Source organism: Sciurus carolinensis, chromosome 18 (assembly GCF_902686445.1).
Source record: "Sciurus carolinensis chromosome 18, mSciCar1.2, whole genome shotgun sequence".
NCBI classification, from domain to species: Eukaryota; Metazoa; Chordata; class Mammalia; order Rodentia; family Sciuridae; genus Sciurus; species Sciurus carolinensis.
The window spans coordinates 10,328,793-10,355,499 of record NC_062230.1 but is presented as its reverse complement, the minus strand read 5'-3'; the positions used below and the strand labels follow the sequence as shown (position 1 = coordinate 10,355,499).

General features: G+C 38.3%; 2 protein-coding genes across 5 annotated transcripts in view; one reads left to right on the top strand and one right to left on the bottom strand.

The window, feature by feature from the left end:
* The first annotated feature begins 348 nt into the window (after nt 1-348).
* Nucleotides 349-26,707, top strand: part of Eif2ak1 (eukaryotic translation initiation factor 2 alpha kinase 1) — a 34,215-nt gene continuing 7,856 nt past the window's right edge. Inside the window, exons 1-11 of one of the 4 annotated variants that reach the window (XM_047533430.1) lie at nt 349-556; nt 7,159-7,317; nt 9,314-9,447; nt 11,162-11,199; nt 12,455-12,554; nt 13,342-13,422; nt 14,174-14,273; nt 14,976-15,030; nt 16,173-16,494; nt 17,828-17,939; nt 21,752-21,852. In XM_047533430.1, the coding sequence (XP_047389386.1) occupies nt 439-556; nt 7,159-7,317; nt 9,314-9,447; nt 11,162-11,199; nt 12,455-12,554; nt 13,342-13,422; nt 14,174-14,273; nt 14,976-15,030; nt 16,173-16,494; nt 17,828-17,939; nt 21,752-21,852 (1,320 nt within the window). In that variant the 5' untranslated portion in view covers nt 349-438. Of the gene's footprint in view, nt 557-7,158; nt 7,318-9,313; nt 9,448-11,161; nt 11,200-12,454; nt 12,555-13,341; nt 13,423-14,173; nt 14,280-14,972; nt 15,031-16,172; nt 16,495-17,827; nt 17,940-21,751; nt 21,853-26,707 lie in introns of all 4 variants that reach the window. The other 3 variants (XM_047533429.1, XM_047533428.1, XM_047533427.1) reach the window with 3 other exon arrangements.
* Ankrd61 (ankyrin repeat domain 61) lies at nt 22,547-26,241 on the bottom strand. The gene is made up of 3 exons (XM_047533433.1): nt 26,026-26,241; nt 24,545-24,642; nt 22,547-23,607 (listed from the first exon to the last, which is right to left on the bottom strand). The coding sequence occupies exons 1-3, from the start codon at nt 26,239-26,241 to the stop codon at nt 22,662-22,664; spliced, it is 1,260 nt and encodes a 419-aa protein (XP_047389389.1). The 3' UTR covers nt 22,547-22,661.

Here is a 26,707-nt window from a genome sequence, read left to right as displayed (position 1 = left end):
TTGTGGTTTAACGGTTGACAAAAATAAATACGGCATTATACCCACAAAAGGTAAACATTTCTAATGAGCTCTGCAGACACCTAATTTTTACACTGACACCTGACTCTTGGCGCGAGGTGTGAGTGTTAACACTCGTCCGCAGATACTCCAGACTTCCGGGAGGGAAGACTGGCGGCAGAACCCCGGCCCACCCAGTGGAGCGGGGCGCCGAGGACCCGCGTCGCCCCAGGATAACCCCGCTGGGCGCGCTAGCCCGGGAGGTTGGAGGAGGCGGAGTCTGCGCTGGGCCCGCCCCCGCCGTCGACGTCCTCGTGGCGGGGGCGGGTCTTCCGTCCAGTGAGGCGCTACTTCCGGATCGGCGTCTGTCACCGCGGGTGGCTAGCCGAAGTGGCTCTGAGCGAGCCAGGTTGCGGTGCTGAGGCCTGCGCGCGGCCGGAGATGCTGGGGGGCTGCTCTGGGGCCCGGAAGGACAAAGCCGAGGGCGACCGGGCGGGAGGTGTAGCCTCGCCGCCAGCCATCGACTTCCCGGCCGAGGGCTCGGAACCAAAGTATGATGGTGAGTGAACCCGCTGTCGCTGGCCGCCTGGCTGCCCCCCCGATCACCCGCGTTTCCGCGCAGTTTGGCAGCGGCGAGGGTCGCCTGGGTTAGTGCAGCTGCCTCGGCGCTGCAGCTGGGGGTGGCGTGCGGGTCCTCAGGATGAGGTAAATATTTGTTGAAAAAGCTTCTCGGACCTGCTTGTTTGTTTATGTTTCTGCTCCTTGGTTTCCTTTCTGCGCACTGAGGCCTTTGGACGGCGAAGGACTTACTGGCCGCCACTTTGCAGCTCTTAAAAGCCGTGTGGTCTGGTCAGTCGTTGGGAATGACCTTTGTTTGCTATAATGGGACTTTGCAGACTCTATAGTGCAGAACAGTTGGGTCTAAGACTTGCAATTTGTAGCTTTTCCTGTAGTTTTTGCATCAGTGACACAATAATGATTTCTCAAAGTGAGGCAGTGGAAATGCCCGTTTTCTTGATGCTTTTGGTTATTAGATGTGGCGTTACTTAAGTCAACTAGCATAAAATGCAAAAACAACATTTCTACTATTTTACTGAAAATGCAGGGTTGTTAGTTGTCAATTTTTTGGACAGTTTTAAAAATTAAATGTGGCGTCGAGAATGAATACATTGGGGTTGGGGATGAAAGCTCAGTGGTACAGCTGATGTTTAAGCATAAATGAGACCCTGGGTTCAATGCCCAGCACCGAAATGGACAAGGACTCAAAGAGGTTTTAACTATACAGTAGTCCTAATAGAATGATTACAGAGAATACACATTCAGTTGAAGCACGGAATAAATATTACTGTGTTGCAGTGAATTTAAAGGTGCAAACTGAGGTGAAAAGGTTTTGGAAAAGTTCTTGCATTTTCATCCCTAATAGTACCTGTAATTCTTTACTACAAAGAGAAAAAACAAACCAAACAGACTGTGGTGGTAATTTAGGTAGAGTTTTACTGAGGAAAATCGTAAGATAACAATTTTTTTCATGGATACATAGTTTTTTCCCCCATACATTAGGTGGTATGTTAATAGCAGCTCAACATTGTGGAACATGTTATGTCATAGCATAAGTCCCAGCTGTAAACATGCAAGTCTGTCTTTCTGTGATAAGAGTGTCTGCAAACCAAAGATTACTCTTCAAGGGAGTAATCTTAGATAAACTTAAAATATTTTTCTTCTCCATTGTGCTTTTCTTCCAAAGAGAACTACACTGTCCAGATGCAGTTTATTTTTTTTTATATGAAAAGTGAGGCCTGTGAAGACTGTAAGTTCATTTTCAATAGATGTAAAAACAGAATAATTAAATGACTTCCCAAATGCTCTGGGATTTGAAGAGGTCACTCTGCCAGTTAATTACTGAGTCATAAAATTCAAAATCTAGGTATAACTTTGGTAGTTGATTGTTGGAATTTTTCTAAAGCCAACATTTGCCTTTGATAAATTTACTGTAGGTTTTCTTTTTGTGAGCATAAGGAGTACTGGGAGCCTCAGTGGCACACATCTGTAATCCCAGCTACTCAAGATGCTCAGACAGAAGGATGACAAGTTTGAGGCCAACCTGGGTAACTTAGCAAGATCTTGTCTCAAAAGTAAAATGAACAGGGCTGGGAATGTAACTCAGTAGTAGAGCACTTGCCTGGCATACAGGAGGCCCTGGGTTCAATGTCTGGTACCCAAAAAAAAAAAAAGGAGGAGGGCCAGCAGTAAGTCCATGGTCACATTATTCATTTTCTTCATCTGACACCAGTTTTTTAAAAATGTTAATTCAGAGGGGCTGGGATTGTAGCTTAGTAGTGGAGCACTTGCCTAGCATGTATGAGGTGCCGCGTTCGATTCTCAGCACCACATAAAAGTAAGTAAAGATATTGTGTCCATCTATAACTACAAATAAAAATGTTATTTCAGGTTAATCTTCTGGGCTTTTCTTTTTCTCTTCCTGAGGAGTCTGAATTAGAGTATCTCTTTCATGTTTGAATACTCTCATCCTGCTTAGCAGAAGTCTAGAACTCTAATTCAGCTAGGATCTGCATCTTATTTCTTACTGTTTTATGAGAACTTGACCTCATCTTTCCTTTTAGCTACTTTCCTTTTCCTCTTCTACTCATGACCAGTACTGTGAAATGGGAAACTTTCAGCTTCAGCCTTCATTTCTTTTCCATTTTACTCATTTGAATAGCTGTCCTCTGGTTTTTTAAAAGTTGTCCATTTTCTTGAATTATTAAGAGCTCATTTGAAAAAACTGACCAACTTTTCTCTTTTATTTCTTCATATTAAAAAGTAGAATTTCTGGGCTGGGGATATAGGTCATTGTCAGAATATTTGCCTAGCATGCTCAGCTCTGGGTTTGATCCCCAGGTGCAAAAAGATAGATAAATAAATAAAATAGAATTTTCTCATTGTAAAAAATGGGAAACTAGGAGTACAAAGAAGCAGAAAACCCTCCTAACCATAATCACACTGTTAAAAGTTATGTGTACATATATTTAAAAATTTCACCAGGCATGGCGGCACAGAACTGTAATTTCAACTACTCAGGAGGCTGAGGCAGGAGGATCACAAGTTTGAGGCCAGCCTTGGCAACTTTGTGAAATCCTGTCTCAAAATAAAAAAATAAAAATGCCTGGGGATGTAGCTTAGTGGTAAAGTACCCCTAGGTTCAATTCCAAGTACGGGGGTCAGGGAGGAGTTTTCACATTAACAGAGTATGTTTAAAATATAGAAAAGCATGAAGATTTAAAAACCATAATCTCATCACCCAGAGGCTATGGTTTACATTTTGGTGTAGTTAAAGACATTTTTTGTTAATGATTTCACATTTAAAAATGTTTATTAGAGAAAGGTCACATGAAAGGATTGATGATTTCCATATAATTTGCTCCAAATACAATAAATATTTAGAGAAATTATTCACAAATATTTTAAAGCATAAAGGAAAAAAAGGAGGGGGGTTAATTGCCTATACTCACAGGAATAATCACTGTGAGCAATTTGATGTTTTGGGTTGGAAGTGTAGCTTAGTGGTAGAGGTTTTGCTTGGCATGGGAGAAGCCCAAGGTTTGATCTCCAGCTCTGCAAAAGAGAGAGAGAGAGAGAGAGAGAGAGAGAGAGAGAGAGAGAGAGGGAGAGAGAGAAAGAGAGAGAAAGAAGAAAAGAAAAACAAAAAACAACCAAAAAAAGGGAAGAAAGAAAAACACAATTTGATATTCATTTGCAAATATTTATTGAGAGTTGTATACCAGTCACTGTCCTCAGTACTGAGGTTGGAATGATCAGACTATATAAAACAGCATTATAATGTAATTTAATTTCTTTTACAAAATCTATAGAAATATCATTAAAAACAAGGGGACAGAGATTTAGTCTGTTTTGTTCTTGCTAGCTTTAAAATTTTTTGTGTATTTTTTATTTAAAAATATTTTTTAGATGTTGATAGACCTTTATTTTATTCACATATTTATATGTGATGCTGAGGATCGAACTCGCTACCTCACACATGCTAGGCAAGTGCTCTGCCACTGAGCCACAACCCCAGCCCTTGTGTATTTATTTAACTATAAAATAAATGCATTTTAAAAGTTTGATCAAGCCAGGCATGGTGGTGTGTGCCAAATGTTGTAACACTTTTCTATCTCTTGTGTTTGAACATATTTGCTTTTCTTTCTTCCTCCTCCTCTTCCTCTTTTTGCACTTGAGATTGAACTCGGGCCTTGCACATGCTGTGCAGAGGCACTCTACCACTGAGCTACATCCCCAGGCCATTTTATTTTATTTATTTATTTTGAAACAGGGTTTTGGTAAGTTGCCCAGGTTGACCTCAAACTTGTGATTTTTTTGCCTCAGGCCCCACAGTGGCTACAATTTCAGGCATTTGTCACCACACCCAGCCATGCCTGCTTTTTCTGTGCCCTTGGCAATATCAAGTATTTCAAGCTTTAAATAGTTACCAATGTGATGGGCAAACTCTAGTACCTTAGATATTTTAATATGTATGCCATTAATTACTAGTTAGAATTTTAATTGTACTTTTGCTTTATTAGCTTGTGAGACTTCTAAGTTTTATTTCCTTTCCTTGTCATGCATAGTACAGACATATGTAATGTGTCTGAATTTGAATTTTATATTTTAAGTTTAAGATGTCTTTACATGGCCTGGGGATATGGCTCAGTGATTGAGTGTGTGCCTGGCATGCGCAAATCCCTGGGTTTAATCCCTAACACTGCATATAAATAAATAAATACAGATATGTAACAGTGCTTCCTTTTTTTTTTAAGATGTCTTTACCTGAGGAAGTTTTTCCATGGCCACATTTTTCATTTTTTCTTTCCCATACTCAGACAACTAAGTATTTATTTAAAATGAATAGCACATCTGCACATAAGAAGGTCATGGTGGTCCCCTCCCACAATACAGACACATGGCCATCTATAGATCAGAGAGGAAATTGATGCATAAATACTGGATTTTCAAATGTTGGCTCTTCCAGGACATTTAGTGGTTAATAGAGGAGACTGGAACAGAATATTTGAAATGGACCAATTTTATTTTTTTATTTTTATTTTTATTTTTTTGATACCAGGGATTGAACCCAGGGGTGCTTAACCATTGAACCACATCCCCATCCCTTTTTGTGTTTTATTTTGAGACAGTGTTCACTAAGTTGCTTAGGGCCTCACTAAATTGCTAAGACTGGCTTTGAATTTGCAATCCTCCTGCCTCAGCACCCCGACAAGTTGCTGGGATTTCTAGCATGTGCCACCATGCCCCACAGAATGGGCCAATTTTTGAAGGGCTAGGAGCTATGTACTCCTCTGCCTGCAGGATGTTTCCAGTTGAATGCTTCCACAGCTGTTGGGAGTTGATATGTCTTAACTTTCCTCTGACAGCACCTCATTATCTCATTAACACCTCTACCTTCCTATTCCTATTGTTTTATATCCTGGCCTCCACAGTTCTGTAATTTGCCTCTTTTACTCATTTTAGCCACACCTTCCCTTATTTACTTCCTACCTCCTTCCAGGCCACCATATCATTTCAGAATGGTGTCCTCAAGCAGTTTTCCTTTATTATGTTTTTTGCCTGTTAAGGTTTGAAAATGGGGTGTCCCCCAAAAGCTCACATGTGAGACAATCAATGCAAGAAGTTTCAGAGGCGAAATGACTGGGTTGTAAGACTTAACCTAATCAGCGATTTAATCCCTTAATAGGGATTAACTGAGTGGTTACTGAAGTGGGGCGTGGCTGGAGGAGACTGGAATTGAGGCATGGCTTTGGGGTATATATTTTGTATCTGGAGAGTGGAGACTCTTTGCTTCCTGATGTTGTGAGTTGCTTCCCTCTGCCACACTCTTCCACCATGATGTTCAGTATTCAGCCTCACCTGGAGCCCTGAGGAATGGAGCCAGCCTTCCATGGAGTAGAACTCTCTGAAACTGGAAACCCTCAAATAAACTTCTCCTCTAGTCAGATCTTTTAGTCACAGCAGCAAAATAGCTGACTGAAACACCTGTTCAATAATTTATTGAATAAAGTGTTGGTCTGGGGAGATAGCTCAGTCGGTAGAGTGCTTGCCTTGCATAGCACAAGGCCCTGGGTTCGATCCCCAGCACCGCAAAAAAAAAAAAAAAAGAAGTTGAATAAAGTGTTAGTGAGGATTTACGACCTTCAACTTTAAGTACCAGCTCATCTGTCTGCTTTATCTTCCATAGTGGCAAGAGGGCAAAATTGGGAGTCATTCTAACATTCCTGATTTGCTAGTTCTCTAACTTCTCAGATCAGTGTCCTTATCTGTAAACAATGGTGATGGTAACACTTTATATTGTTTTTTAAGAATTAGAAAAAGCTGAGTGCAGTGATGTACGCCTGTAATCCCAAAGATTTGGGAGGCTGAGGCAGGAGGATTGTGAGTTCAGAGCAAGCCTCAGCAATTTAGGCCCTAAGCAAATCAGTGAGACCCTGTCTCTAAAACATAAAAAAAGGGCTGGGGATGTGGCTCAGTGGTAAGCACCTCTGGGATCAATCCCCAGTACCAAAAAAAAAAAAAAAAAAAAAAAAAAAAAATTGGAGATTATGCATGTAAAACACTTGTGCATACGTAGTTATGCGTTCAGAGTAGTTTATGTCTTTTTTACCTTCTCTCCTTTGTCAACTTTCTTTATGCCTGCTTCGCAAAGGAAGGAGGCTATCCTATTCCACACTTGCTAGCTTGTTTGTTTTAAAATTATTTTGTTTGTTTTTTCCCCTTCTAATGTACATATCATTGGTATCTATCATTGCTGCCAAAACTGTTTTCCCTCTGCCTCATAGCATCGTTTTTTTTTTTTTTTAATAACCATTTTATTTAGTTTTTATGTGGTGCTAAAGGTCAACCCAGTGCTAGGCAGGCGTTCTACCACGGAGCCACAATCTCAGCCCCAGGCCTCATAGCATCTTGCTGCTGGTCCTCCAGCTTATAAAATTCAACTCAGAACTCACTTCCAGAAAGCCTTTCTTAACCCAACTAAGCATAACTACTCTTTTGTTTTAATTTCCCTTCAGTTAAATACTTTGTATTTCATTAGAGCGTGCTGTTTTTTCATTTTGAGATGTGTTTACCAATAATTTTTCCTTTTTAAATTTTTAGAATCTGATGTTCCAGCAGAACTCCAGGTGTTAAAAGAACCCCTTCAACAGCCAACTTTCCCTTTTGCAGTTGCAAACCAGCTATTGCTGGTTTCTTTGCTGGAACACTTGAGCCATGTGCATGAACCAAACCTACTTCGTTCAAAACAGGTGTTTAAATGTAAGTAAAAATAAGTTGATCTTGATTAAATAAAGTTTGTAAAAATACTATATTGTTTAATGTGGGTCCAAGAAGTAGCCGGTGTATAAAATTGGGTCAGAATTAATTGTGAATAATCATTCCTTAAAGTCATTTAACGTTTTCCTTTGGGTAACTCCTGGGGAACCCCAAAATTGCATGTAATTGCATAAATTAGTTTTCATTTTGATCTTTTTTAGTTGTACATGAACACGTACCTTTATTTTTTATGTGGTGCTGAGAATCGAACCCAGGGCTTCACCTGTGCTAGATGAGTACTCCACCACTGAGCCACAACCCCAGCCCCTGATTTATTTTGAGACAAGGTCTCACTAAGTGGCTGAGACTAGCCTCAAACTTGCAATCCTGCCTCAGCCTTCTGAGATGCTAGGAACAGGAAGGTGCCACTGCACTCACCTTAAAGAATTCTTTCGCATCTGTAGCATAATGTGATATTCATATAATTTTTGCAGATCTGTTTTGGTTGGTTGATACGCAGATAAAAGAAAATCACACGTATTCATTCTGAGCTAGTTCTTGACCAGAGAAGTAGGATAGCTGCATATTGTGTTGTTGAAAATGTTTTTTTATTCCTGCCAAAGGGCACTTTTATGAGAAACTCAAGACAGAAGTGAGTAGTATTATAGATGATATTTCTAGTTCAGCACTTTATTCCTGTTTGCAGTACTGGGGGAATTGGATCGAGATGTGGTCTACCACTAAACTACATCCCCATTCGTTTTTATTTTTTATTTTGAGATAGGGTCTTGCTAAATTCCTCAGGCTGGCCTTGAACTTTCAATGTTCCTGCCTCAGCCTACAGGGTACCTGAAATTATAGGCATGGGACACCACGCCCAACTGGTTGTTCATTGATAGACCATTGAAACTGCTTTAATATCTCTAGCCACAGAGTCTGAGGTTCTTTTCTACCAAAAAGGTCTTTCCAGGTCTTGTTTGGTGTTAGAAATTCTAAAACTTACACATTTATGTGGTCTTAGAACTTAATATATTTTTGTAGACTTCATGGAACATAAGTAGTAAAAGTATTTGTAAGGTGTACATTTATTATTTGCTTGAAAAAACAAATCTTATTCTGTACATTCTAAGCAGTGGCATATATGGGGGGCGCATAAGAGGTGTTTCTTAGGTTCCAGAGAACTGGTACCTAGGGATTATTGCATTAGATTCATGGTATAGAAAGTAAATTGTGATAATGTTGGTGCAGTAACTTTGCTTATAGTTAAAGCAGATTTGTAGATCTTACTGTTCTTTCTGATAATTGTGGGAACTGAATCCAGGACCTTGTGCACTGAACTATACCCACAGCATGATTTTAAGATAATTTTGAATTCCCTATATATAGAATATTTAGATTACTGAACTTTAAAACTAGATGTATCTAATTTTTTAGAGACGATTCTAGAATAAGTGTTCCTAAATAAATATTTCTGCTGTGATTCAGTTAGTTGATCTCAGTGGAGAGTTTTGAGTGTTAAAGAATATCCTCTGTGGTATCTGTATTTCTTATGAAGAAAACCAGGGCATCTCTGTAGGAACTTCTTTTTCTGAGGAGCCTGCTATTTGGTCTATAAATACATCTACTGTGCTCTTTGCATGTTGGCTGAAGATGTTCCATAAAAAAAAAAAAAAAAAAAACATTAATAATCACTTTGATTGTTACTTACCATTTTTTTCTGTCTCTGTTATCATATTACCTGTCAGCAAAGTGTAATGTATGAAATGTCAGAAGATTTTACATTTTTTTCTTGCCCCCCCCCTTTTTTTTCCTAATGGAACTTAGTACTTTAATGACTAGGCATATAAGCAAATGACTGCAGTGTAAAATAGGCAGTAATTACAAACGTGTTCTTGATCAGTTAATATACCAGTTGCTCCTTCTCTTTTAGAGACTCAGTCTTCAAGCCATTTTATCGACAACCTTTCTAATCCTGGTTTTCCATGTTCTTCTTTTATAGTACTTTGTCAGACCTTTATCAAAATGGGGCTGCTGTCTTCTTTCACCTGCAGTGATGAATTTAGCTCATTGAGACTACATCACAACAGAGCTATTACTCATTTAATGAGGTCCGCCAAAGAGAGAGTTCGCCAGGTAAGCCCTAACTGTGCTGTATATGAAAAAGTTTAATTTCAAGAGAACTGAATTTTAAAGCATTATGAAATTGTAATTATATATCAAGTTTTTGAAAATACAAACTTCACTTATTCAAGATTTATGGAATATTTATGTGTTAGATTCTTTTGTAGGTGCTGAGGTAAAATCACTGAACAAAATAGATGAAAATCCCTGCCCTCATGGAGATTATATTTAGATGGGAGGGCAGAAAACAGGAGGAAAAAATATAAAAATATATGAGATATTAGGTGGTGTTAACATAAAGGAGAAACATATGGCAGTGAAGGGGTTTTGGAGATGTCGGAAGGGGCTGCATAACTTTCACATAGGGTGGCCAGGGAGGACCTCACTGGCACAGTGTTAAAGTCAAGAGTTGAAGGTAGGTCAGGGGTTGTAGCTCACTGGCGGAGCCTTTGCCTTGCATGTGTGAGGAATTGGGTTCGATTCTCAGCACTGAATATAAAGAAATAAATAAAATAAAAATCAATTGACAACTAAAAAATATTTAAAGAAAAAAAAGAGTTGAAAGTTAGAGAATGAATTATGCAAATATGTGCAGAAGATCATTCCAAGCACAGGAACAGTAAGTGTAGGGGCCCCACAGTGGGTATGCAGGTGGCAGTGTGCTGGGGGTGGGGGTGAGGGGCTGTAAGGCATCCCTAGGGCTGGAATAGAGTGATCAAAGGGGAGAATTTAGAGGAGTGAGTAGGGAAAGTCAAGGGAGGAAGGGACAGATTAAATAGGACCTTGATACCATTTTAATGTGCTTGGTTTTTACTCAGATAAAATGGGAAGCATTGCAATTTTTTGAGCATAGGAGTGACATAACCTGATTTACATTTTAATGGGATCACACCTGCTACTGTGTTGAGAATAGGCCAATGGAGGGGCTGGGGAGATAGCTCATTCGGCCCTGGGTTCGATCCCCAGCACCCCGCCCCCCCCCCAAAAAAAAAAAAAAAAAAAAGAGTAGGCCAATGGAGGTCAAGGGCAGAAGCAGGGAAGCAGATACAGTCCTACAGGCAAGAGGTGGTGGAATGGGATGGTAGCAGTGGAGATCTGGGGAGTAATCAGTTTTTGTATATATTTTGAAGGCGAAGTCAACATTGGCTTATGGAGCTCCTTGTTAAATATATTCTCAGCTTTGAAATATTTTCAGTTGTAAACTTTTTTTTAAAAATATATTTTTTAGTTGTTGATGAACCTTTATTTGCTTTATTTATTCATATGTGGTGCTGAGAATCGAGCCTAGTGCCTCACACATGCTAGGCAAGTGCTCTACCACTGAACTACAACCCCAGCCAAGTTGTAAACTCCTAAGTAATATTAAAAATGGTGTTTTTTTTGCCTGGTACAGTGGCACATATCTATAATTCCAGTTGCTTGGGAGACTGAGGCAGAAGGATTACAAGTTCAAAGGCAGCCTCAGCAATTTTACTAAGCACGCTGGTCTCAAAATAAAAAAATAATAAAAAGGGCTGGGATGTGGCTCAGTGGTTAACCCCCCCTGGGTTCAATTTCTGGTAAGCCTGCCTCCCCCCTCAAAAATGAAAAAAAACGTTTTTTGGTTTTGTTTTCAATTTTGTTTGAGTTTTTGGGCTATTAATGTGACATTGAATTTTGAAAGATTCCTTGTTTCAGACTTTTCAAAATGATTTTTAAAAAGCATTATTTTTTTTGTTTGTTTCAGGATCCTTGTGAAGATAATTCATATATGCAGAAAATCAGGTATGCGTTAAGTTCTTCTTTGATTATGTACAGACTAAACTATTCAGAAGAAAGCAAGATTAATTTGGGGATAAAAAAATAATGGTGTTAGGGTAGTTTGTTATTTTTTTTTTTTTTTTTTTTTTTTTGGTACTGGAGATTGAACCCAGGTGTACTTGACCACTAAGCCACATCCGTAGCCCCCCCTTTAAAAAAATTTTTTTTTAAATTTTTTAATTTTGAGAGAGGGTCTTGCTAAGTTGCTTAGGGCCTCACTAAGTTGCTGAGGCTTGCCTGGAACTAACTTACCATCCTCCTGCCTCAGCTTCCCAGACTGCTGGGATTACAGGAGTGTGCCACCACACCTAGATAGTTGTGAAAATTTAAGACTGTGTTGTCAGCACTTAGCCCTGCTCCAGGACTTGCTTTATTTCTCATTTCTTTCCTCTTCCAATTCTTGTCCCCCATTGAATGTGAATTCTGTAAGCCCTACTATTACTTCACACTACTGATAATACCCAGTCTCTTTTAGGGAACATCTATTTACCAGATGTTTAAAATCTGTGACTGGTTTGCATCATTAAGGAGTTTAAATAAATTTATTACTGAGCTCACCTAATCAACTACTGTCCGTTGGTATTCCTTAGGAAGGAAGAAAATGCTGTAAAACATTTTCTAATTGGTAAGGGCCTTGAAATTATTTTAATGACCCCCTTGCCATTTTCATTATATTGTTGATTTGCTTAGTGTTTTCTTTGTAGAGAATGAAAAATTTCACTTCATTTTTTTATGTATACATATATTTTTAGTTGTATATAGATACAATACTTTTATTTTGTTTATTTATGCGGTGCTAAGGATCGAATCCAGTGCCTCACACTTGCTATGCAAGTGCTCTACCACTGAGCTATGACCCCAGCCCCACTTCGGTCATTCTTTATAAATGATTGCAGTTTAGTAATAGATGAGGACCAGCAGATTTGTACATAATACTGTGAATAGGAACTGTCCTAGAACATATTGATTGTCTCAGGTTGTAATATTGATTATGTATTTGGTGTTGGGGGGCGGGGCAAACTTTTAATCCTAATAATTTGGGAGGCTGAGGCAGGAGTGTTACAAGTTGGAGACCAGCTTCAGCAACTTATTGAGACCCTGTCTCAAATTTAAGAAAGCACTGGGGATGTGGTTTAATGGTAAAGTGTCTCTGAGGTCCATCCCCAGTAACAAAAGTAAAACCAGAAAATACTGATTGTGTTTTGTATTTAACTTTTAGATCCAGGGAAATAGCCTTTGAAGCACAAACTTCACGTTACTTGAATGAATTTGAAGAAATTGCCATCTTAGGAAAAGGTGGATATGGAAGAGTATACAAGGTTTGTTTTCTACTTACTCATTTTGACCCATTACTCTATAAATAAGTGTATTTTGAGAAGTTTGTTTCATTATTATTATAAAGCACTCAGAGAATGCCTAGAAATCACGTGTATTTACTTACCATTATGATTTGTTATTTATAGGGAAGCACATAGGTTTTAATATTTTCCTAAGCACAGTAGGTGGATTTTGGATTCTGAAAAATTAGAGTTTTGTTTTATGTTTTATTCTTATTAAAAATGTGTAACTAACTACTTGTGAGACTGAGGCAGGAGGATTGCAAGTTCAAGGCCAGCTTTGGCAACTTAGAAAGACCCTTTCTGAAAATAAAATATAAAAAAAGGACTGGGAATGTAGCTCAGTGGTAGATTGCCCTTTGGCTCAATCCCTAGTACAAAAAAGAAAAAAAAAAATGTTAATCAGTCTGAGGATGTAACTCTGGGATAGAGCTAGCATGCACAAAGCCCTGGGTTTAATCCCTAGCATTCACACGCATGCAAAAATGTTACTAAAAAGAATATCCTCCTGCATTTTGGGACTTATATGGGTTAGCTGATGTTCTTCTTCTTCAGACCTGGAACCTCTGGGAATCAGACTCACACAGTGTACAAAGCTGCAGTCCAGCTGAGTAGGGCTCACTCCCAGAAAACAGGGGCAAGGAGTTACAGCTTTAACTTAATTTGATTTTTTTGGCTAGTTTGGATTATCTAAGCTCAGAATAGAAGAACTTCTTTATTCATTTGTGATTTAATGGAACTTAATACTTGGTCTCTTTTGCTTTTTTAGGTCAGGAATAAATTAGATGGTCAGCATTATGCAATTAAGAAAATCCTGATTAAGGGTGCAACCAAGACCGATTGCATGAAGGTATGATTTTAAAAGTGATTTGAGTTAGGCCCAGTGGTGGCATGCACCTGTAGTTCCAGCTCCTGGGACACTGAGGTGGGACTTGAGCCCAGGAGTTCAAGACTAGTCTGGGCAACATAGCAAGGCCTCATTTCAAAGAAGAAAACAAAGATCTATTTTGTGTAATTGTGAATTTAGTTCCTTTCAAAAGAAATATGTGTATTTGTGATATTTGGCAAATTGTAGGTGATATGGATTGCCTGTTTACTAAGATGAGATTGTAGTAAAGAATAGTAAACATCAGAACTAAATTTTTATTTGACATTTTTTTTGTAGACTACCACATTTCAGGTCATTGCTGGGGAAATTAATTTTTCAGGTAAATGCTCAGTATATAATACAATTTGTTACTATAAAGCATGAGCCCAGTTTGTCCAGGTCTTCCCCTTACATGCTTTTGGGTTCTGGGAAAACAGCTGTTATTTTCTGAGCTGCTGTTTCTCTCACTTGGCAGTAGTGTTTTTTTTATTCACCTTGAATTGATTTAAGAATCAGATGGGAAAATTATAAATGAGCTATACGAAACATAAAGCGTCATAAATTTATTTAGTTGCTGTAGCTATTTGCCTCTCACAAGAATATCCCCATTATTTTAACATAGTTCAGATTGCTTGCACAGAGGGATTTTTATTATTTTGCTCTGGAACAATAAGTGTTTGATACCATAAACATTTAACAAATTGCCAGTAAAATCTCTTTACATTTTCTTTAGGTACTTCGGGAAGTAAAGGTGCTGGCAGGTCTTCAACACCCTAATATTGTAGGCTATCACACTGCATGGATAGAACATGTTCATGTGGTTCAGCCCCAAGGTAAGGGTAAGTCATTTTTGACTATACAAGTTGAGTATCCCTTGTCTGAAAACACGAAAACTAGAAAACTCCAAAATCCAAAACTTTTAAAGTGTTAAGAGTCACTTAAAATTTTTTGGATTTTGTAGTTTGTGAGAATACTTCAGGATCTGAAAAAAATCCCAAGTCTGATTTACTTCTGGTCCTGAGCATTTTGGATAGGAGATAGTCAACCTGTATAGTGAAATGGTTGGCATACTTCTACCTGTGAGCCAAATCTTGGCTGCCCTTGTTTTTATACATTTCACAAACTGATAATGTTTTTTTTATTTTCAAGTAGTTAAAAGGAATCAAAGAATATTTTGGGAAAGTTATGTTTAATTCACATTTCAGAGTCATAAAAAAGTTTATTAGAACCTAGGCTTACATACATATTGCTTTTGCACTACAACAGAATTCAGGTTGCAGCAGGGTCCCTTACAGTTATCAAAACCTAAAAGGTTTTCTTTCAGGTTTTCTATAAAAAGTTTGCTGACTCCTGGTGTATACAACAACTCTGTTTTTATACTTCCTAAAACATGCCAGCTATTTGAACAAACATGGTTTATTCACTTTGACTTGTAGTCTCATTTGGTATTATCTATACCTTTTAGCTCTGCTTTTGACTTTAAGTTGAAACACTGGGCTGCGTGCAGATTTTTGTATTTTGTTTCTGTTCAGCAGGCAGAGTTCCTATTCAGTTGCCCTCTCTTGAAGTGCTCTCTGATGAGGAAGACAGGTATGCGTTTGTCTGCACATTAGAGTGGTTTACTGTTGCCCGCAGTGACTTGCTTTTGCCTTTTGCTACTGGGATCTTGGGAGGAGTGTTTTAGGCTTTATTTTTGTTTATTTTTATTACAAAATATTAAATTTTCCTCAAGTATTTTAGTATGTTAAATAAAAGGTGCTGCTGGAAAGATTTGATACCTTTTTTGAAAAGTTGATCTGTAAGATTCCTACAGACTTGAAGGAGCAGTGAGATTACTCTTTTTTTTTTTTTATTGTTTAAAATTTTTATTTTATTTATTTATTTATTTTTTATTGTTTAAAATTTTTATTTTTTATTATTATTTTTTTTTATTATTGTATACAAATGGGATACACTTTGTTTCTCTATTTGTACATAGAGTCAAGGCATACCATTTGTGTAATCATACATTTACATAGGGCAATGATGTTTGATTATTTTTTTTCCCTTCCCCCCACCCCTCCCACCCCTCTTTTCCCTCTATACAGTCCTTCTTTCCTTCATTCTTACCACTCTCCTTATCCCTAACCCTAAACCTAACCCTAAACCTAATGCTAAGCCCTCCCACCCCCCATTATATGTTCTCATCCGCTTATCAGCGAGATCATTCGTCCTTTAGTTTTTTGAGATTGGCTTATCTCACTTAGCATGATATTCTCCAATTTCATCCATTTGCCTGCAAATGCCATAATTTTATCATTCTTCATTGTGGAGTAATATTCCATTGTATATATATGCCACAGTTTCTTTATCCATTCATCAACTGAAGGGCATCTAGGTTGGTTCCACAATCTGGCTATGGTGAATTGAGCAGCAATGAACATTGATGTGGCTGTATCTCTGTAGTATGCTGATTTTAAGTCCTTTGGGTATAGGCCAAGGAGTGGGATAGCTGGGTCAAATGGTGTTTCCATTCCAAGCTTTCTGAGGAATCTCCACACTACTTTCCAGAGTGGCTGCACTAATTTGCAACCCCACCAGCAATGTATAAGTGTTCCTTTTTCACCACATCCTCGCCAACACCTATTGTTGCTTGTATTCTTGATAATCGCCATTCTAATTGGGGTGAGATGAGAGATACTCTTTTGATCTTTTTTTACATTCACTTTTATTTTTTTCTGTTTTTCCTCCAGAGATCAATATGGTGGTGTTAATGAAAGCAGCTCATCAATTATCTTCGCTGAGTTTACCTCAGAAAAAGAAAAACCCTTTGGAGAAAATGACGGTGAAAATCAGAATAACAAATTGGTGAACTACACCACAGATTTAGTTATAAGGGACAGCAGTGAACTTGAATCGTCCATTAATCTCCAAGAAAATGGTTTGGTTGATTTGTCTGACAGATCAATTGTTAAACATCAACTGCCAGTAAGGCATAATTCAGACCTGGAAGGGAATTTCTCATTCAGTGAAGAGTCTTCTGAAGAAAACTTTAACTTATTGGGGCAGACAGAGGTAGAGCATTTTCCCAGAACCTACTGATGTGATGTTTACCTTAATAATTGTATGAAGGATTGTGATGGGCCTGCCTTCTTCCTCAGCGAACTTCCCACTTGGTGTGCCTCCCTGTGTTCAGTCTTTTGGACTTGCATGTTCTCTCTTGCCAGATGGCCCTTATATTTGGTGTGCTTCCTTCACTTAGCTCCTACTAATAACCCTTTTCTAAATTCCCCAGATAATCTTGAATGTGCACCCTGGAGTTGGAAACCTCATTCACACTCTATTTCTGTAGTATGTTAGTGTCATGCTATAAAAATATGTTTATGCAAAAGAATTTTCTATTTTTAGAGTATGACTTTAGATGAGTCCTGTAGGATTGCCAGGTCAGTTTTCAAGATATTCTTTTTGAGGGTTATACTAATATGCTGGTCAGACTCACATCGTATGCTCACTGGTATTGATTATTAGTATTTAAAAAAGTGAGCATTAACAGAGTCTACCTAATTTTGTCATATTAGAATTGCAAAACTGTATATCTTAGCCACACACACACACACAACAAAGAATTGTCAAGGAATATATATGTCTGTGTGTGTGTTTGGTACCAGGGTTGCTTAACCTCTGAGCCATGTCCCCAGCCCTTTTGATTTTTTTATTTTGAGACAGGGTCCCACTAAGTTGTTAGGGCCTTGCTAAGTTGCTGAGGCTGATCTTGAACTTGGATTCCTCCTGCCTCACCCTTCCAAGTTGCTGAGATTACAGGTGTGTGCCACTGTGCTGACTTTTTTTTTTTTTTAATGAAAAAACTGAATGAATTTACGTGAATCCAAAGGAATTGAGTTTGAGGGACTTCCAATCAGAATTGTTTAATTTCTCTGTATTTCTGTATTTGGAAAATTTTCCTCAATGCCTAAATGAGTGGGCTGTAGGAAGTTTAATGTTTGCTTATTTTTTTCTTAAATAAGTTATTAGTTATGTACTATGTGAAGCCAAAGTATATATACTTCAGAATATGGTTATAGTTGTAGAATACTATATAAGCATTCTTTGATGTTTTATCTTAGGTTTAAAAACTGTTTGCAGACCAGTTTCAGAACTGGTTCCTTCATGCCATGTTCAGGAGCTTCTACCAGTGGACTCCTACTGACTTCAGCCTGATCTACCCTTGTCTCCTTGTATTATGACACACTGTTTTAATTATTTAATTATTGCTCTGCTTCTTGGGCAGGCCCGGATCCTTAGTACTTAGCCATTGTTTTTGGCCTAGAGTGAGCAAGTTGAGTGTTGATTAAATGGATAATGTTCGTGAATTGGCAAATACGGGGACCCACAGTGTGTCCTGTCCTAGGTGCGGTACCACCTGATGCTGCATATCCAGATGCAGCTGTGTGAACTCTCCCTATGGGACTGGATAGCCGAGAGGAACAAGCGGGGCCAAGAGTGTGTGGATGAAGCTGCCTGTAAGTACCATCTGGATAGTAAATACTGAAGGGGAAATAAAGACAGTCAAGTCTTTCCCACCTAATGTTAGGAATGCCTCCAGGGGCTTTAGGTTAAAAAAAAAGAAAAGAAAACTAACAACAAAAAACTTCAAAGAAATAGTTGTGCTTATTTCAACATTTTGCAAGAACAAATAGATAATTTGGAAGCTAAATTTCTCTATAATAAAGATTTTGTTATATTGAAATAGTACTACCATGAAATTTAAATGATTTTGGATAGACAAAATTTATTTGATTGTCAATGGATCTTTATTTATTTATATGTGGTGCTCGAGAATTGAACCCAGTGCCTCACACATGCCAGGCAAGTGCTCTACCATTGTGCCACAACCTGCCCTAAGATAAATTTAAATACTTGTTTTACTTTATTATTATTATTTTTTAAATTCTGAAATTGGTGCTCTTATAAAAAAATTTCTTACATGATCCAGGCTCCCCCTCCCCCATACTCTATAGTTATAGGTTCTTCTAGAAATACTTTGTTGAAAATTTAAAAAATATAACACTGATTCTCAGCTCTGGCTGCTTGTTAGAATCACACAGGGTATTTTTAAAAATGTTGATTAAAAAAACAGTAACTTTACAGTGGAGAAGCCTCATAAACACAATCTTGGTCAAGGATCAAACTCACTATCAGTGTTGGTAAGTCATGTTGATAGTGTGAGTCTCCTTGGTGAGATATGATGAGAATGGCAGTTCATCTCTGTGATCTTCCTTCCCCCAAACCATAGTCCCAGGCTAATCATGGGGAAAATACTAGACAAATCCCTCTTGAAGGACATCTACAAAATACTTGATCAGTACTTTTCAAAACTGTCAGGGCTATCAGAAACAAGGAAAGCCTAAGAAATTGTCACAGTCCAGAGGAATCTGAAGAGACACCACAACTCTGTATTATACGATAGGTATATCCTGATTGGGGTCCTGTAACAGAAAGAGGAAACTTTTGTAAAGACTAAGGAAATCTGAATGAACTAGGAACTTCAGTTAATAATATTACCTATCAATGTTGGTATACCCATTGTGACAAATGTATCATATGAGTACAGGTGTTGATGATGAGAGAAACTGGGGATTTGGGGATGTAGCTCAGTGGTAGAGAGCCTGCTTAGCATGCCCAAGGGCCTGGATTCAACCCCAGCACTAAAGGGGAGAAAAAGAAAAAGGGGGCAACTGGGTGTGGGTTTTATGGAAACCCTTTGTACTATCTTTTCAGTTTTTCTGTAAATTTAAGATTTAAATATAAAATCTATTTTAAAAGAAAGCTGCTGTCTGGGACTATACCACTTATATATGTAGTGATTGGTCTAAGATAGGCCTTGGCCTTTGATACTCTTTGGAAAATTTGCTTGATTCTTGCATGTAGTCCAAGTTAAAAATCACCGTATTAGATTATCAGAATTGTAGATGAGAGTGACTTGATTTTAAGTCAAACTAAATGTCAGTCATTAATCACTTGCCATCCACTTCTTTATTGGGTCTAAGATATCAATTAACTTAATCAAAATCTGAGACCAGCTTCCAGTGCAAAGACAAACACTATCTCCAGAAGCTTCTCTATGCACCCAGTGCTGCTTCTCTGGTTTACCATATAATTAGGGTGGAGGGCATGTAATTGGTCCAGTTCAGTTGTGGCAGGAAGTGTGTTGCTTATTTTCAGTGCCCTGTGTATGTGTCTTGCCTGCTACATGAACAAATGGAAACAGTTTATTGGAACACTGTATGCTGTCGCTGATCTCTAAATTTCCATTTGGAGAATAAATATGGCATGAAAATTTTAATTTTTACCATTTAGTACAAGAAATCTGTTGAAACAAGGAAAAACATGTATGATGCTGCTAGAATGTTGTGTGTATATGTATATATGTGTATTTGGTGTATATAATATGTGTGTGTGTATTTTTTTTTTTTTTTTTGATATTAGAGATTAAACCCAGGGTGCTTTTCCACTGAAAAGGGTTGGTGCTACACCTCCAACCCTTTTTATGTTTTATTTTGAGACCAAGTTTCATTACGTTTCCCAGGCTAACTTTGTATTTGTGATACTCTAGCCTCCTGAGTAGCTGGAATTACAGACATGTGCTATCATGCCGGACTGTTTTCGTCTTAAAATATTTTGAAGTTTTAACTTTGTAGTAGTCCAACCCTGTGTTGATAGCTTTATGTCAGTTCTTTTTTTTTTTTTTTTTTTTTTAGTCTCTTTTTTTTAATATATATTTTTTTAGTTGTGGATGAACCTTTATTTTTATTCATTTATTTTTATGTGGTGCTGAGAATTGAGACCAGTATCTCACACATGCTAGGCAAGCACTCAACCACTGAGCCACAACCCTAGCCGGTTTTACATTTCACCATTCCCAACAATCCCATGAGCAGCAGACCTAGGTTTGAGACCTGACTGTACTTACCAGCTATAAGTTTCTATGCAAGTCTGGGAATACTCTCAGTTCGTCTTATCATCTGTCATTTGTGGGTTGTCCCTGTGGTGTGGGTTGTTGTGAGGATTAATGCGGGGAGTATGAAGGATGTAGCAGATTGCTAGGCAGAGAAAATGCACTGAATGGACACTGTTGCCACAGAGTCAGGTCCCTGTGTGGCCAGGTCTGCCCCCGGGTCAGGTCTGAATCCTGTGACTGTTGCCTGCCATATGGAGAGGTGAGGCACATGAAACAAGAACCACATGTTTTCAAGACACCACAGGAAAGTAGTGGTTCTGCATAGTTGTGGCAGTCAAAACTCTTCTTACTTTTCTATCTAGGCAGAAGGGGAGTGATGACTTTCATGTGATGGGGAATCACAGTGGGGGTCTTTATAAGTGGAACCATTGCTTTTACACACACACACACACACACACACACACACACATACACACAATACACACACACACACAGGTTTTTGTTTTCTGAAGTATTGCCCAGTTATAGGCTAGATATTGTAAAAAGTTATTCTGTGTTTGTGGAATAGGTTTGAGCTGTAAAACAAACTAGGCTCATTCAAGAAGAGAGCATTCAGGCAGGGTTCTTTTACATGAATATAAACAATAGGTTAGTTAATGATTTTTGACTGAGCTATTAAATGCTTAGTGTGATATTACTAAATTTACTTGGTAGGAAAATTCTAGGATTTTTTTTTTATTAATTTTTGATTTAGTCTTATAAATATTAATTAGATGAATTCACTTTTTTTTTTAATTGGTACTGGGAAACCCAAGGATGTTTTGCTACAGAGCTACATCACCAGTCCATTTATTTTTTATTTTGAGATAGGGTGTTAATAAGTTGCCCAGGCTGGCGTTGAACCTCTGATCCTCCTGCCTCAGCCTCTCAAAAGTCACTGGGATTATAGGCTTGTGCCACCATGCCCAATTCTTTTTTCTTTTTTGCCACATACTTAAACTACATCTAAGTTAGCCACCTAATGTCTGAGAATTGTTTAAAAAGTAATTGATATAGGGTTTAGTTGATTCTGGGTAAAATTAGAGGTTCCTTCTTTCAGGTCACACAGTCCATCAAGGATTGGGTGCCAGTCTGATGGTTTCTTCTCTAGCTGAGGAACACTTTCTTTGTTGACTTTGTGCTCCAGAATATCCTCCACAGCTCCTTGACTTGGTTAAAAATCTGAATATTGCCCAAATGTGTGATGTTAATGTGTATAGAACCACCTTAACCTTTAGATATTAATATAATGGGTTCAATCCCTAGCACCACAAAAAAAAAAAAAAAAAAAAAAGAGAGAGAAATGAAACTATTTCTCCCTCCCCTTACTTCCAGGTCCATATGTTATGGCCAGTGTTGCAACAAAAATTTTTCAAGAATTGGTGGAAGGTGTATTTTACATACATAACATGGGTATTGTGCACAGAGATCTGAAGGTAAGTAGGGTATCCAAATCCTTGAAAGCAGTAACTTCAAAAGAAAGTAGCTTCGTGTGAGGGGTGACTTGATGTGGGCTCCCTGAGTATAGTGAGATGATGTACCCTTGTTCATATACTTGGGAGGTCATTGTTACATCTGTTTAAATCGTCGTTGCATAGTCCAGACAAGAAAACCTTAGACTAAATTTAAAAGCAGTAATTTTAGAGTATTTGAACATTCTTTATGGAGTCTAAGTACTGTTCTAATATTGGTGATGCTAAATGTAATTAGTACTGTCAAAAATGCTCACATATTATCATAGCAGTAGATAATAAACTTTCTGGGAAAGATTTTTGCTGCTTAAAAAAGATAAGCACTATTCCAATTTTAAATCCACAAAAGGCTATCAAGAAAAATATTTTCTTCTTTGACAAGTTTTAAAGTAATTTGTTTACTTTCCAGGCAAAACTTACATCATGGTAAAGGCATTTAAAAGAAAATTAAGGAGCATAAGAGTTAATATGCAGGGACTTGGGTTGTAACTCAGTGGTAGAGTGCTTGCCTAGCATGTGTGAGACACTGGGTTCAATCTTCAGCACCACATAAAAAAAATAAGTAAATAAGATAAAGGTATTGTGTCCATCTATAATTAAAATATTTTTTTAAAAAGAGTTAATATGCAAATCAATTTATTTTTTGAAAAGGGTTGAAGAACCAGTAGTTTCTACATTGGGATGTAAGGGTGATGGGTTATATATTTACTGGTTTATGTCTAGCCAGAAAAAGCAGTTGTTGAAATTCTCCAGCACTAAGGAACCTGGAGGTCTTATTTCAAGAGGTAAGCTAAGTCGTAACAACAGTATATAGAGTTCCACATCTTCATTGGGAGAAGCTTCTTCAGGTGTTGTTTGTATTTCTCACCATAAACGTTTCTGATATTTCTTTTACAGATATCCTCTAGGGATAAAGGTTTTTGAGATAAGTTTATTAGGGTTTCCTTTAAGAGGTGGAATTCTGGTAGCATGATTCCTGCAGGTAGGATTCCTTGCTTATTGGTCAGTCTCAAAGGGTAAGTGTGATAAAGTAGTCTGGCAAGAAGTGTCACATCTCTGATGTTGGAACTGCGTTGAAGGTACATATAAATTGGAGATTCTGCATTTTTTGTTAAAATATTAACGTTTGCTTCAAATTCCAGCAAGAGATTGATTATTGCCTCTCTGCCCCCAAAACATGCCTCATGGAGAGCTGTTTGACCTTCGTGGTCCTGGGCATTAACCTTGGCTCCATGAATTAGCAGCACACGGATGCAGCTCACCCCTGCTGCTAGCAGTCGGCCTGCCTTGCTTGATGCGGTGCACACTGCCAGCTTCAGGGCTGTGTTCCCAGTAGAAGAGACAGCACAGTTAACATTCGCACCACATGCAATGAGTGTTTCCATCATCTCCTTATTTAGTACATCTGCAGCCATGTGAAGGGGTGTCATGCTGGATTCATTAATGGCATTGACCTGGGCACCATTTTGGGCCAAAATGGAGAGAACTGGGTAGGTTCCGTATGTTATGGCCAGGTGGAGGGGCGAATGTTTGTTGCTGTTGTCAACTCGAGCATTAACTCGAGCTCCATGTTCACATAAGATGCGGAGACACAGTACAGCATTATTCTGAATGTCTGTTAGGATCCTTTGGATTCTGTCACCTGGTTTTGTCCATGTGGTAGAAGTGATTGGCCAGTGCAATAGCATCAGGTGAAGAGCTGTGAGGCCTCGTGTGTCCCTGGAGGGTATTTATCACATGTTAATTAGATTCATAGTGAGAATGGCTCTACATGAAGAATTAATGCTTAAGAAGTCAACATTTTCTTATTACCCTTTAACTACTTTGAAGAAATGTTTCAGAATCTGTATTGCTGGGTAATTTTAAGAATCCACCAGTTTTCAGGTTACATAGATTTATTAGTGTGAGGCCCTGGGTCAAGGGGGACAGTAAGGGGCCGCGAGGGCTTCCAGACAGGAAACATAGTTAACTATTGAAGTAATATTGGAAGTGGGCAAACTTGGAGAGAGGTGCAGGGCTTCACTCAGGAATGTTATATAGTTTTGAAGGAAGGAAAGGGTGCTCTGCGGAGCCCCTGAGGAGATATAGGGAGTCCATGATGGATGTTTGGAGAAGAATTGAAAAGCTGGGGTGGGGGTGAAGGTGCAGGGAGAGATTGAAAGCAAGGCATATCTGGTGGACTCTAATGAACAGGGTCCAAGAAGTTTATTATTTTTATGCCATGTCATTCTTTCATTTATTCAGATATTATTGATTGGGTCCTTACTTGGTGGAGGCATTTGGTTTAGGTGTTAGAGTAGTGAGCAAGATAAATTTCTCTTTCAGGAAGCTTACATTCTAGTGGAAGATCATAAAAAAAAGACCCATTGTCTTGTTTTTCTTAGGTTATTAGATTTCCTTAGGGCCATGGCCAGAACTTAATATATTTTCCACAATACTGTTACTGAGCACTTAATACTCAGTGTGCATTAATTTAGCTGAGTAGTTTGTGTTCTTGCATCTTTTCCAATTTTTCTAGTATCTCATCTAGTCATAAAAGATTAGATGATGTGTAGTTCTAAACCAATGAAGAATGTAGAAGCCCATATGTAACTAGGACAGATAACCTCTGAGTCACTGAGATGGTCACTTAGGATGGCCTACTAAGTTGCCTTACCTTACTTCTGGGTCAGCTCCATGTTCTAACAAACAGAGCAAACTTGGTGCCTTGTGGTATTCGGCAGCCAGATGAATAGGGATAATGGACTGTGTTTGCTGTGGGAAAATCAAAATGCATTATAAACATAGTTTATAAAGTAATATTTGTGCTAGCTTGCCATTCCAAGGGAACAAAGTATGTTAGTTTTACATTGGTTCAGTATATTTTGGCATATGTGTTGAAATTTTCCTTTGCTGTTTACCTATTTTAAATGATTAATACCCAGGGAGTTTCATATTATAGAATTTATATTTTACAGAAATGCAAATTTACCAAGGCAACAGAAATAACACTCAGGACTTTGAAAGTTGATCCTGTGAATGACTCATAGTGTAAAATTAATGCTATAAAGTCATTTATCCTTAAATTGAAGTGACAGGCAAGTAGGTGCTATGTTTTAAGGCTTTAGCAAAGTCATATCATCAGGAGCAAAAACTGAATTTTTAGGGTTTCAAAGATAACACAGCATATGTTCTGTCTGTGATTAGCAGAGCTGTTTATGCCAGCTCTTAAATATATGTGTGTGTGTGTGTGTGTGTGTGTGTGTATACACACACATGTGATTTTATACTGTGGCTGTAAGATACGTGGGGGAGGGAGGAAAAGAGAAGCTGACTTCCTTTTTTTGTTTTTAAATGATACTAGGGACTGAACCCAGGGGTGCTTGACCACTGAGCTATGTCCTCACTGTTTTTTATTTTTTTAATTTGGGACAGGGTCTTACTAAGTTGTTGAGGGTCTTACCAAGTTCCTGAGATTGACCTCAAACTTGGGAGCCTCCTGCCTCAGCCTCCAAAGTTGCTGGAATTAGATGTTTGTGCCACTGTACCCTGCTGTGACTTCCTTTTTGAACAAAGAATTAACCGTATAGGCAATAATGGTTTTATAAAAATTAGTCATAAAAGAGTATATATTAAGCTGGGTACAGTGGTGCACACCTGTAATCCCAGCAGCTCAGGAGGCTGAGGCAGGAGGAGTTTAAGTTCAAAGCCAGTGTCAGCAATTTAGTGAGGCCCTAAGCACTCAGCATAGACCCTGTATCTAAATAAAATTTTAAAAAGCCCTGGGGATGTGGCTCAGTGGTTAAGCTCCCCTGGGGTTAATCCCTGGTACCAAACAAACAAACGAATGAGCAAAAAAAGAGACTAAAAAATAAGTTCACTGCATAGGTATAATTACTATCAGTATCTTTGAGAGGATGACGTAGTGTTCTTTGAGCCAAATAAGTTCTAGTCTTTTCTTCATCAGTTTATACATGGTGAATGGAAGGAAGGTGTTACAGACCTGCACTCTGCTCTGTGGTGGGATGTGCTGGCTGGTGGCTGAGCCAAGTGTGAGCCAAGTGTTTTGTTAGGGCAGGGAGGAGCCAAGTGTTAGGTCATGTTTCTCCATAAGCCTCTGTCTTTTTTCTAAAAGTGACTAAGCTTAAAAGAAGGTACCTGGCTCAGATGTAATCTGTAACTGGTGGATCTGGCCAGAATAGTCAGGGGCTTGTTGACAGGGTGGTTTCTGAGAAGTGCCTTGATTGTAGTGCAGTCATCTTTGATTATGGCTTCGTAAAGCTTAGTGTGCAGTGCTGTGTCTGAGCTGTCCTCTGGTGACTTGACACTGTCAGCCACCAGGTCTCTGCTTCCCTTCTTGGTTATATTCCCCATGAGAAAATCCTGAGGCTCTTGAGTTCAGGGGAAATTGCTCTTATGGAATCTGTCAGTTTCAGTTTCTTTATGATGATCCCTTCGGTGCAGTTCTAGAACTATTCTAGAATTGTTGAGGAGCCTATTTGTGAATACATTTCATTTTTTAATTGAAGCTAGACCATTTTAGATGTTGTTACCTGATTGCATAGTGCCAAATCTCAGCAGTTTTTAGGCTTTTCTACTCAGTCACAAAAACATTTTAACTCTCATCCTACACTTAAGATTATTTCTGCTTTCTCTTCCAGATAACTTTAGTTCAAACAACTAACAGAACTAAAACAGGATATTTATATATTAACATAAAAATTTTTACATTTAAAAGTAAGAAAACTTTTAACCCACGTATTTTTTTTTTTTTTTAATTTTAGTAGAATCTTTCCCATCATGTAGGTGTATTTGTTTTATTTTTTTGCTGTGGTGGGGA